The 13,866-nt window shown below is 45.9% G+C and overlaps 1 protein-coding gene across 1 annotated transcript in view; it reads right to left on the reverse strand.

The window, feature by feature from the left end:
• LOC126214956 (C3 and PZP-like alpha-2-macroglobulin domain-containing protein 8) overlaps positions 1-13,866 on the reverse strand; it is an 877,403-nt gene that overhangs the window by 74,442 nt on the left and 789,095 nt on the right. The window contains exon 24 of the mRNA XM_049941592.1: positions 4,323-4,538. Within this exon, the coding sequence (XP_049797549.1) occupies positions 4,323-4,538 (216 nt within the window). The remainder of the gene's footprint in view (positions 1-4,322; positions 4,539-13,866) is intronic.

The raw sequence follows: 13,866 nt of genomic DNA on the forward strand, positions 1-13,866 counted from the left end.
ATGCGGCCTCATTTTAAAACAATACGCATGTTTCTTCTCTTTCCAGTCCGGAGAAAAAAAAATCGGAGGCCTTAGAACTTGAATGCACCTCGTAGTGTGCGGAAGTGTGGTGTTAACGCTCTCGCAGTAGAGAGTACCATTGTCGGCAGCATCATGTACGCGCGCCGGCCAGACGTCTAGAGCAGGAGTACGGACAGTGGACGGGCGGAAGAGGCTGTATTAATTACGATTGCCCATTCCTGTAATTAGCCGTGGCCCCACAAGATGCTACCGTCTTCAACAACAGCAGTGGTTCCAGCATCACAGTTTCGTCATCGGCTCCGTGTTTCGTCGTATCCACAGCACTGAAGTAAGACTGTTCATTGGTAGAAAGTATTAACGGCTAACCCAGCAGCACAACTGAATGTGATTTAATTGATAAGATTTATTTAAATAATAATCAGTTAAACTCAGGGAGATTGTGCCCTCATTGCCCCCAGACATTGTTACGAAGCAGGATCCTTGTTTCTTTTTTTCCCTAATATGTTAACTGAGTGTTATAAGAAACCAATTGAATAGTTACAGCCAGTTTATTAATGAATAATTACTCTTTGAAGAATTTTAGCCTCAGTATACATTCAATTAACTGTTGTACAACAGAGGCTTCAGTATATGACTAAAGTAAAGCAATTTCATTTTTCAAGTTTGAGAATCAATCACTGGAAAAAATCCAAATCTAAAGAAATGCACAAATTAAGAGTGCGTAAGTTCTATTTATTTTACATATGGCTTGGAGCACATGGCTGTTTGATTTGGTATGTAATTTAGTATTTAATTCTGTTGAAGTCAGTAAAAAAGGCTCAGTTGTTCAGACAATAATATGAAATCCAAGTTTGCAAAATAAGTAACGGCAATGTAAAAAAGTGTTTGCTTTTTTTCTAAATTTCTTTGATGACGTTATGTTGAGGTCACTGAAAGTCATTATTCACGTAACGAAGTTCAGTACTAACATATAGTTTAATTGCATATTTTCAAATCATTACTCGATTGCCTTTTTCAAACTTTAATGCCAAACATAACGTAAGAGTGATTTCTCAGTTTTCTTTAACATTACATACACGTCAGTGTTTAATAATACATGTTTTTCTTTCCCATCATCTTGTACGGGATTTTGGATGTAAATTGCTCTAGTGCGCTGTCGACCGTTAATTACTTCCTTTTCGTTCATTAGTGTAATTTTTGGATTCGTGATCAGTGGTACCCCTTTCTGTCCAGCGTTGTTCGAGAGTGAATGCACAAAATAACTATCATTTTCCATATTATAGCCCTGTTCGGTTTCATTACTTTTATTTTTAATAGACTTTCCATAAGAAGGGTGGGTTGTATACTTTCCTCCTACTTATCGGGATCACTTCTTCGGGAAAGATAGCCTTATACAGTTGAAAAAAGTCCAAGCAATCGACGGTCATATTTAATATCGCAAGCACGATAGGCCCATTAGTAAGAGGGAGGTCACAAGTTCGTATGGGACAAAACTGCTGAATTCGTCGGTCCCGGGAGTGGACAACATTCCATTAGAACTACTGACGGCCTTGGGAGAGCCAGTCCTGACAAAACTCTACCATCTGGTGAGCAAGATGTACGACACAGGCGAAATACCCTCAGACTTCAAGAATAATATAATATTTCCAATCCCAAGGAAAGCAGGTGTTGACAGATGTGAAAATTACCGAACTATCAGTTTAATAAGCCACAGCTGCAAAATACTAACGCGAATTCTTTACAGACGAATGGAAAAACTAGTAGAAGCCAACCTTGGGGAAGATCAGTTTGGATTCCGTAGAAATATTGGAACACGTGAGGCAATACTGCCCCTACGGCTTATCTTAGAAGCTAGATTAAGGAAAGGCAGACCTACGTTTCTAGCATTTGTAGACTTAGAGAGAGCTTTTGACAATGTTGACTGGAATACTCTCTTTCAAATTCTGTGGATGGCAGGAGTAAAATACAGGGAGCGAAAGGCTATTTACAATTTGTACAGGAACCAGATGGCAGTTATAAGAGTCGAGGGACATGAAAGGGAAGCAGGGGTTGGGAAGGGAGTGAGACAGGGTTGTAGCCTCTCTCCGATGTTATTCAATCTGTATATTGAGCAAGCAGTAAAGGAAACAAAAGAAAAATTCGGAGTAGGTATTAAAATCCATGGAGAAGAAATAAAAACTTTGAGGTTCGCCGATGACATTGTAATTCTGTCAGAGAGAGCAAAGGACTTGGAACAGTAGTTGAATGCAATGGACAGTGTCTTGGAAGGAGGATACAAGATGAACATCAGCAAAAGCAAAACGAGGATAATGGAATGTAGTCGAATTAAGTCTGGTGATGCTGAGGCAATTAGATTAGGAAATGAGGCACTTAAAGTAGTAAAGGAGTTTTGCTATTTGGGGAGCAAAATAACTGATGATGGTCGAAGTAGAGAGGATATAAAATGTAGACTGGCAATGGCAAGAAAAGCGTTTCTGAAGAAGAGAAATTTGTTAACATCGAGTATAGATTTAAGTGTCAGGAAGTCGTTTCTGAAAGTATTTGTATGGAGTGTAGCCATATATGGAAGTGAAACATGGACGATAAATAGTTTAGACGAGAAGAGAATAGAAGCTTTCGAAATGTGGTGCTACAGAAGAATGCTGAAGATTAGATGGGTAGATCACATAACTAATGAGGAGGTATTGAATAGGATTGGGGAGAAGAGGAGTTTGTGGCACAACTTGACAAGAAGGAGGGACAGGTTGGTAGGACATGTTCTGAGGCATCAAGGGACCAACAATTTAGTATTGGAGGGCAGCGTGGAGGGTAAAAAATCATAGAGGGAGACCAAGAGATGAATACACTAAGCAGATTCAGAAGGACGTAGGTTGCAGTAAGTACTGGGAGATGAAGTAGCTTGCACAGGATAGAGTAGCATGGAGAGCTGCATCAAACCAGTCTCAGGACTGAAGACCACAACAACAACATAGGCTTTCACACTACTTAATCTGATTAACTTACGCTAAGGACAACACAAACACAGCCATCCCCGAGGGAGGACTCGAACCTCTGACAGGGGGAGCCGTGCAAAAAGTTGCAAGGCGCCTCAGACCGAGTGGCTACCCCGCGCGGCCGTGATGGCGAGGTGACCCATTTCATTGCATAACAGGACTCCCTTGGTTGTCATCTGCGGCCCTCTCACTGCGTACCAGTGTGTCGATGACATTTTATGTTCAGTTTTGTTACCTCTCATGGCAAACCATCCTGGGCTTACATTGCAGCAACGTAATGACCGTCCACACAAGGCGAAACTTCCTGATCCTTATCTTCTTGTTTGCCAAACTCTTCCTTGGCCAGCAAGGTCGCCAGATCTCTGGTTCTGAGCACTATGGGACTTAACATCTGAGGTCATCAGTCCCCTAGACTTATAACTACTTAAACCTAACTAACCAAAGGACATCACACACATCCATGCCCGAGGCAGGATTAGAACCTGCGACCGTAGCATAGCAGCAGTCAGATCTGTTCCCAGTTGAGAACTTTTGGAGAATTACGGGTAGGGTCTCGAAGCAGCTCGGGATTTTGATGTTCTAACGCACGAATTGGTCTATCATGATCCCCCTATAGAGGACAGCCGGCAACTCTTTACACGAACGTCAAGCTGAATAACTGTTTGTGTAAGGACTAGAGGCGGACGAACACATTATTGTCTTGCTCAATGTGCAAAGGTCGTTGTCTTGAATAAATCATCCATTTTTAATGAAATTGTAAGCGTTTGTTTCTCTGCATTTGTGCATCACAGCCTCTGATTATGGTCGCATTTAGCTCTCTGGCTCTGAGCACTATGGGACTTAACATCTATGGTCATCAATCCCCTAGAACTTAGAACTACTTAAACCTAACTAACCTAAGGACATCACACAACACCCAGTCATCACGAGGCAGAGAAAATCCGTGACCCCGCCGGGAATCGAACCCGAGAACCCAGGCATTTAGCTAATTGGCTCAAATGGCTCTGAGCACTATGCGACTTAACTTCTCAGGTCATCAGTCGCCTAGAACTAATTAAACCTAACTAACCTAAGGACATCACACACATCCATGCCCGAGGCAGGATTCGAACCTGCGACAGTAGCGGTTGCTCGGTTCCAGACTGTAGCGCCTAGAACCGCACGGCCACTCCGGCCGGCTTTAGCTAATTCCTTCGCGATACGTCGTCTATTTGTCTTACAGAGTGTTTGTAACCGTTGCTGGAGCACATTTGTAATACCACACGTTGCTCAGAATGGAGTGTGGTTGGGAAGCAGTGGTGTCGTTACCTGCACGGTGGCACAGCCGGCGCCAGTGGCGTAGACGAACACCTTGGTGGGCAGGCTGGGCAGTGGTAGCGCTCTGGCTGGCTGGGTGCCCGGCCTCAGCTCCAGGGTGTCGGTCAGCTCCATGCCGGACGTCGCCAGCGAGACGGTCAGCGCGCGCTCCCGGTCCTGGGCCACCGACGACAGCTGCCACAGTGCGCGCACGCACAGGTACACCAGCTGCAGAGAGAGGAGGTATGCGCAATGTAGTCATGTTCCAAACAGGTGCTGTAGATGCTACTGTGTAGAGAAGAAGACTGATATGGTGTCCAAGGGGGTGGATAGAAACTGGCAGCATACAATTGCCACAGTAGGTGCACATACAGGTACACGAGCTGTAGAGAGAGGGCACAATGTAATCATAGTTTGGGCAGGCGCTGTAGGAGCTGTTGTCTGGAGGAGAAGGAAGGGCTAAAAAGGGCGGACTCGAATCTCTGGCAGGAGGGACTGTGCAAGGGCATATGTGGGCACTGAAGTCCATGAACATGGTTATATGGTACTAGCATTGCTGCTACAGTGAACACACATATGGGGACACCAGCTGTGGAGTGAGGGCCCAATGTAGTCATACTCTGGGCAGGCACTGTAGGAGCTGTTGTCTGGAGGAGAAGGAAGGTCTCATGCGAGGGCGTGGAAGATGAATGGGGTAGATAAATACATCTGCCACTGTAGGTACATGCATAGGTGTGCTAGCTGTGGTGAAGGGTGCAGTGTTCTCATGGTGTGGGCAGGTGCTGTAGAAATTGCAGTCTGGAGGTGAAGGGAGGGCTGATGTGATGTGTGAATTCCTAAGGGACCAAACTGCTGAGGTCATCAGTCCCTGAACTTACACACTATGTAAACTAACTTGTGCTAAGAACAACACACACACCCGCGCACAAGGGAGGACTCGAACCTCCGGCAGGAGGGACTGTGCAAGGGCAGATGTGAGCACTGAAGTCCATGAACATGGCTATATGGTACTAGCATTGCTGCTACAGTGAACACACATATGGGGACACCAGCTGTGGAGTGAGGGCCCAATGTAGTCATACTCTGGGCAGGCACTGTAGGAGCTGTTGTCTGGAGGAGAAGGAAGGTCTCATGCGAGGGCGTGGAAGATGAATGGGGTAGATAAATACATCTGCCACTGTAGGTACATGCATAGGTGTGCTAGCTGTGGTGAAGGGTGCAGTGTTCTCATGGTGTGGGCAGGTGCTGTAGAAATTGCAGTCTGGAGGTGAAGGGAGGGCTGATGTGATGTGTGAATTCCTAAGGGACCAAACTGCTGAGGTCATCAGTCCCTGAACTTACACACTATGTAAACTAACTTGTGCTAAGAACAACACACACACCCGCGCCCAAGGCAGGACTCGAACCTCCGGCAGGAGGGACTGTGCAAGGGCGTATGTGAGCACTGAAGTCCATGAACATGGATATAAGGTACTAGCACTGCTGCCACAGTGAACACACATATGAGGACACCAGCTGTGGAGTGAGGGCCCAGTGTAGTCATAGTCTAGGTAGGCACTGTCGGAGCTGTTGTCTGGAGGAGAAGGAAGGTCTCATGCGAGGGCGTGGAAGATGAATGGGGTAGATAAATACATCTGCCACTGTAGGTACATGCATAGGTGTGCTAGCTGTGGTGAAGGGTGCAGTGTTCTCATGGTGTGGGCAGGTGCTGTAGAAATTGCAGTCTGGAGGTGAAGGGAGGGCTGATGTGATGTGTGAATTCCTAAGGGACCAAACTGCTGAGGTCATCAGTCCCTGAACTTACACACTATGTAAACTAACTTGTGCTAAGAACAACACACACACCCGCGCCCAAGGCAGGACTCGAACCTCCGGCAGGAGGGACTGTGCAAGGGCGTATGTGAGCACTGAAGTCCATGAACATGGATATAAGGTACTAGCACTGCTGCCACAGTGAACACACATATGAGGACACCAGCTGTGGAGTGAGGGCCCAGTGTAGTCATAGTCTAGGTAGGCACTGTCGGAGCTGTTGTCTGGAGGAGAAGGAAGGTCTCATGCGAGGGCGTGGAAGATGAATGGGGTAGATAAATACATCTGCCACTGTAGGTACATGCATAGGTGTGCTAGCTGTGGTGAAGGGTGCAGTGTTCTCATGGTGTGGGCAGGTGCTGTAGAAATTGCAGTCTGGAGGTGAAGGGAGGGCTGATGTGATGTGTGAATTCCTAAGGGACCAAACTGCTGAGGTCATCAGTCCCTGAACTTACACACTATGTAAACTAACTTGTGCTAAGAACAACACACACACCCGCGCCCAAGGCAGGACTCGAACCTCCGGCAGGAGGGACTGTGCAAGGGCGTATGTGAGCACTGAAGTCCATGAACATGGATATAAGGTACTAGCACTGCTGCCACAGTGAACACACATATGAGGACACCAGCTGTGGAGTGAGGGCCCAGTGTAGTCATAGTCTAGGTAGGCACTGTCGGAGCTGTTGTCTGGAGGAGAAGGAAGGGCTTGTTTGAGGATGTGAAAGATGAAGGGGATAGATAAATACTAGACCACACAGCTGCCACTGTTGGTACATGCATAGGTGTGCTAGCTGTGGAGAAGGGTGCAGTGTAGTCACAGTTTAGGCAGGTGCTGTAGAAGCTGCTGTCTGGAGGTGAAGGGAGGGTTGATGTGAATTCCTAAGGGACCAAACTGCTGATTTCGTCGGTCCCTTGCTTACATACTACTTAAACTAACTTAAACTAACTTGCGCTAAGAACAACACACACACCTGTGCCCAAGGGAGGACTCGAACCTCCGGCAGGAGGGACTGTGCAAGGGCAGATGTGAGCACTGAAGTCCATGAACATGGATATATGGTACTAGCACCGCTGGCACAGTGAACACACATATGGGGACACCAGCTGTGGAGTGAGGGCCCAAATGTAGTCATAGTCTGGGTAGGCACTGTAGGAGCTGTTGTCTGAATGAGGGTTGGGTTGTTTGGGGAAGGAGACCAGACAGCGAGGTCATTGGTCTCATCGGATTAGGGAAGGATGGGGAAGGAAGTCGGCCGTGCCCTTTCAGAGGAACCATCCCGGCATTTGCCTGGAGTGATTGAGGGAAATCATGGAAATCCTAAATCAGGATGGCCAGGCGCGAGATTGAACTGTCGTCTGAAGGAGAAGGAAGGGCTTGTTCGAGTGTGTGAAAGATAAAGGGGATAGATAAATACTAGACCACAGAGCTGCCACTGTAGTTACATACACAGGTATGATAGCTGTGGAGAAGGGTGCAGTGTAGTCACGGTCTGGGCAGGTGCTGTAGAAGCTGCTGTCTGGAGGCGAAGGGAGGGCTGATATGAGTTCTGAAGTCCGTGGGGACGGATATATGGTACCAATATTGCTTCCACAGAAAGCACACATATGGGGACACTAGATGTAGAGACAGGTCCCAACACAGTCACGGTCCATGCAGCAACTGTTATAGCTACTGTCTGGAGGGGACAACAGCTGGTGTAAAGTTGTTCAAGGGGATGACTAGGTGCTGTGTGGACAATGGCCACGATGCTTTTTGACACAGGTACACCATGTGCACAGTGAGGTGCAACTGTAGTTGTGGAAGATGGTGTCTGAAAGTGAAAGGAGGGCTGGTGTGATGCTATCAGAGGAAATGGATACAAACTACAAGTACAGCTATTATAGTGTTGACAATCAGGTAAACCAGCTACAGAGCGCAGACAGGTGCTGCAGAAACTAATGCCTGGCAGTGAAAGAGGGCTGGTTTGTGGACACAAATGCCTTGCACCAGTCACGGAAAATTACACCTCTGATCATTTACATGTCTGCTGATGGTATGTACGTGTTCGAAGTTACAATCACATATCAGACCATGTCTTCTGAGGGCTTCACTGTTTTTATCAGCCATTTGAACATTCGCAAATCCGCGCCAATGGTGTGTTAGAGCGAAATGCGGTTGGCAACCCTGCACACGCCTGCATTTCATTGTTGTATGTCTGTTAGTTGTTGTTCACTGCTGTATTGAGTAGAACGTTGTGTCCCACTTTTGCGAAATTCGAGATGGCAGCAACGCGTATGCTTTAAATTTGGCGTGAAAGTCTAGAAAACCTTTAAAGAGACACACCAAATGATGCAGGAAGCCTACAGTGATGAGTGTTTAAGCTGTACTCTGTTACGAATGGTTCACACGGTTTAATAATGTCCGGACGGAAGTTAAAGATTACCCTCGTTCTGGACACCCTTCGACGTCTACCGACGACGTTCATATCAGGAACGTCAATGAAATTGTGCGTGCCAATCGACAACAGACTGTCCGAGAGATTGCAGAAGAATGTAACATTTCATTTGGATAATGTCATGAAATCCTGACACAGCATCTTGGAATGCATCATGTCGCCGCCAAGTTCGTCCCATGTCTCTTGAGTCAAGACGAGAAAGACCTTCGCCTCGCAATCTGTGAAGAGCTTTTGGATCGCGCAACGGAGAACGAGGTGTTCCTTAAGGGGCTCCAGAAAGGCTCAAAATCATGAAAAGTTGAATTTTTACTTTTTTGCGTTTTCTGAATCTGCAGACTATTACCTTTTAATAGATATATAATTTATTCAATTCCGAAGACTACAACTACTTTTAAATTTTTTTGAAATGTGTTCTGCATGGGCGTGACCCACTGTGGCGCTGTTAAACTGCTGTCAAATGGTGTTATTATTAGCGTCCGTGTTCATCAGGTACATTTTAGTGATGTGAGATAAAGTATGTGTTGTGGCTAACCTGTGATGGTTCAATATATATCGCTGGTGTGATTGTCGATTGTTTCACGTTTATTTACTCTGTCGTTATCTCGAAAATATTCGTAATTAGTTCTGTTTCTTGAGTCTCTGTTTTGTTGAAGTATAATAATGAGTAAAAGTAAAGTTATTAGAAATCCTCTGAAGGCTTTTAAGAAAAGGAGAAATGTTGGAAAGCCAAAGGTATGTGTTATTACTGTAAACAATAGAGACGATAACCAAGTGAGTGAACCCAACCTCTCAAGTACACCTGCCCATAGCAGCCAAAGTGGGAAAGAAAATACTTCACAGAAGAAGCTTGGTTCAATGAGTGAAAACTATGAATGTTTTATGGGCGAATCGGATGTGAATGAAATATTTGATATGTCGGTTCTGAAAGGAATTTTTTCAAACTGTGTAAGATGTATTCATTGTAGTGAAGTTGGTCTGGAACTCTCCATAATAAAGCACGTTGGACTTGCTAGTGAAATACAACTGAAATGTGATAAGTGTTCATACATGACCACCTTTTGGAACAGTGTTGCAGTAACTGCAACTGAAGAAAATGGTAGCAAAATCTACGAACACAACAACGAGCGATGCTTGCTTTAGACAAGGAACGCCTTCGGGCTGCAGACAGGGCTGTAAAGAGTCTAGAAATACAAGCAAAAGTAAACAGGAGGAGGAGCAAGAGGAAGCTGGAGGAGGAGTTTGCAGAGGATGAAGATAATCCATCCTATGGACCTGGAATGCACCAAAAAGTTAATCCAATCTTTGTCGCTCGATTCCAAAAACTTTTATTTTCTCATACTAATTACATGTTTTCTAAGGATCCTCCAAACATATTTGTTTCAAACTTTCAGTAAATGTTACACACTACCTTCTGCATAATTTAACACAGCCTTTTTCCAAAAAACTGTATATTTTTGAATATATAAATAAAAAATTGCAAAAAAATGTTGTGAATTTTCATTACAATTGAAAAAAAATCATCTTTAATAACTGAACTAAAATTTTGTAAAATCCCCGTGTTAAGTTGTAGCCCATATTCCAATAAATAATCTGTAAAAAGTTCAACTTCCTACCCCAAATACTTTGTGAGGAAAGACGTAATTTATAAGCGTTATTTTAACATTGCAAGTATAGGGCGTTCCTGAGCCCCTTAAGAGAATTATAACTGGTGATGATACCTTGATCTACGGTTACGATACTGAGATCAAGGTTCACTCTTGACAGTGGTCGAGAAAGGTTCTCCAAGATCAAGAAAGCTCCTCAGGTCAGGTCAAATGTCAGAGCCAGGCTGATAGTGTTCTTTGACTTTGAAGGATTAGTTCATCACGAATTCGTGCCACAGGAGCAACCTGTTAATCGATGGTCCTATCGGGACGTGGTGCGAAGCCTGAGAGAAAATGTGAGAAGGATGCGGCCTGAAATGTGCCGACACAATTCATCATCTCTTTTATCACCATAACGCACCCGCACATTCATCCCCGTTGGTGCGTGGCTATTGCATAGAAAACGAATCACTGTGCTGTCTCACCCTCCGTACTCTCCAGACCTGGCCACTGTGAGCTTTTTTTTATGTCCAAACTTGAAAACACCGTTGAAAGGACGAAGATTTGCAACGACAGACGAGATAAAAGAAAATTCGCAGACGGCGCTTCGCGCGATCCAGCAAGAGGCACAACTACCGCTTCCGGAAGTGGAAACGACGTCGGGAGCGGTGTATCAACTATGGTGGAGAGTCTTTCGAAGCAGACCATGCACACAATAAGTAAAATATGAGCGAAGAAAAATTTTGTGGGCAAATTTCTGTAATTTTTTAAGAGACATCGTATTTTGAAAAAAGAGACACTTGCCTCACTTACACTCCTGGAAATGGAAAAAAGAACACATTGACACCGGTGTGTCAGACCCACCATACTTCCTCCGGACACTGCGAGAGGGCTGTACAAGCAATGATCACACGCACGGCACAGCGGACACACCAGGAACCGCGGTGTCGGCCGTCGAATGGCGCTAGCTGCGCAGCATTTGTGCACCGCCGCCGTCAGTGTCAGCCAGTTTGCCGTGGCATACGGAGCTCCATCGCAGTCTTTAACACTGGTAGCATGCCGCGACAGCGTGGACGTGAACCGTATGTGCAGTTGACGGACTTTGAGCGAGGGCGTATAGTGGGCATGCGGGAGGCCGGGTGGACGTACCGCCGAATTGCTCAACACGTGGGGCGTGAGGTCTCCACAGTACATCGATGTTGTCGCCAGTGGTCGGCGGAAGGTGCACGTGCCCGTCGACCTGGGACCGGACCGCAGCGACGCACGGATGCACGCCAAGACCGTAGGATCCTACGCAGTGCCGTAGGGGACCGCACCGCCACTTCCCAGCAAATTAGGGACACTGTTGCTCCTGGGGTATCGGCGAGGACCATTCGCAACCGTCTCCATGAAGCTGGGCTACGGTCCCGCACACTGTTAGGCCGTCTTCCGCTCACGCCCCAACATCGTGCAGCCCGCATCCAGTGGTGTCGCGACAGGCGTGAATGGAGGGACGAATGGAGACGTGTCGTCTTCAGCGATGAGAGTCGCTTCTGCCTTGGTGCCAATGATGGTCGTATGCGTGTTTGGCGCCGTGCAGGTGAGCGCCACAATCAGGACTGCATACGACCGAGGCACACAGGGCCAACACCCGGCATCATGGTGTGGGGAGCGATCTCCTACACTGGCCGTACACCACTGGTGATCGTCGAGGGGACACTGAATAGTGCACGGTACATCCAAACCGTCATCGAACCCATCGTTCTACCATTCCTAGACCGGCAAGGGAACTTGCTGTTCCAACAGGACAATGCACGTCCGCATGTATCCCGTGCCACCCAACGTGCTCTAGAAGGTGTAAGTCAACTACCCTGGCCAGCAAGATCTCCGGCTCTGTCCCCCATTGAGCATGTTTGGGACTGGATGAAGCGTCATGTCACGCGGTCTGCACGTCCAGCACGAACGCTGGTCCAACTGAGGCGCCAGGTGGAAATGGCATGGCAAGCCGTTCCACAGGACTACATCCAGCATCTCTACGATCGTCTCCATGGGAGAATAGCAGCCTGCATTGCTGCGAAAGGTGGATATACACTATACTAGTGCCGACATTGTGCATGCGCTGTTGCCTGTGTCTATGTGCCTGTGGTTCTGTCAGTGTGATCATGTGATGTATCTGACCCCAGGAATGTGTCAATAAAGTTTCCCCTTCCTGGGACAATGAATTCACGGTGTTCTTATTTCAATTTCCAGGAGTGTATTTACGTACAGCCCTCTCGCAATATCTGTCCATCTCTTTGGATGTCTTCACATCACCCCCTCCACCAGCACTGCAGCCTGTACCATATTACATTGTGTCCTCTCTGGTAATGCAGAAATCAGTACATTGAAGTATTGTGTATATATTCATTCACTGACATCTTGTGGGATAATATTCTGGGCCAGCTCTTCACTTAGGCAGAAAGTATTAAATACACAAAAGCAAGTAATTAAAATTAGTTTTGAGGTTCACGAACATATATCGCCCAGGCATCTCTGTAGCTGTGTTTACTCACCACAGACTCACAGTAAATGCATTTCCTTATGAAATTTCTTATCAACAATCCAACGAAGTTTCAGAGTGACAGACATTTTCACAAGTACAAATGAAGGAAAAATGGTCTGCGTTACCTTTAATGGAATGGACATTGGCGCAAACATGAGTGAACTACGCATGTATGTAATTCTCGGACAATCTGCCCAGGGAAAAATTTATCTGACAGACAGCAGAACTGTTTTCAAATGTAGGTTAAAAATGTTTCTCCTGAACAACTTCTTAGAGATTGTAGAGGAATTCTTGAACAGGAACACAGTATTCAGTTATTTTTACAGTAAAACCTTCAAATCCTGTGAATGTATGACGTGTATCCATACAAATAATTAAACATTGTTTCAGCTAATATATATATATATATATACATATATATATATATATATATATATATATATTGATATATATATTGACTCAAGAGGCATGTGACGAACTTGGCGGCGACATGATGCATTCCAAGATGCTGTGTCAGGATTTCATGACATTATCCAAATGAAATTTTACATTTTTCTGCAGTCTGTCGGACAGTCTGCCGCCGATTGGCACGCACAATTTCATTGACGTTCCTGATATGACCGTCGTCGGTAGACGTTGAAGGGTGTCCAGAACGAGGGTAATCTTTAACTTCCGTCCGGATATTATTAAACCGTGTGAACCATTCGTAACAGAGTACAGCTTAAGCACTCATGACCGTAGGCTTCCTGCATCATTTGGTGTGTCTCTTTAAAGCTTTTCTAGAGTTTCACGCCAAATTTAAAGCATACGCGTTGCTGCCATCTCGAATTTCGCAAAAGTGGGACTTAACGTTCTACTCAATACAGCAGTGAACAACAACTAACAGACATAACAACAATGAAATGCAGGCGTGTGCAGGGTTGCCAACCGCATTTCGCTCCAACACACCATTGGCGCGGATTTGCGAATGTTCAAATGGCTCTGAGCACTATGGGACGTAACATCTGAGGTCATCAGTTCCCTAGACTTAGAACTACGTAAACCTAACAAACCTAAGGACATCAGCCGTGCCCGAGGCAGGATTCGAACCTGCGACCATAGCAGCAGCGCGATTCCGAACGGAAGCGCCTAGAACCGCTCGGCCACGGCTGCGAATGTTCCGGAATTTTTTGAACCGACCCCGCATTTATTGCTTTTTGAAGTTA

This window comes from Schistocerca nitens, chromosome 12, assembly GCF_023898315.1.
Source record: "Schistocerca nitens isolate TAMUIC-IGC-003100 chromosome 12, iqSchNite1.1, whole genome shotgun sequence".
Classification (NCBI taxonomy): Eukaryota; Metazoa; Arthropoda; class Insecta; order Orthoptera; family Acrididae; genus Schistocerca; species Schistocerca nitens.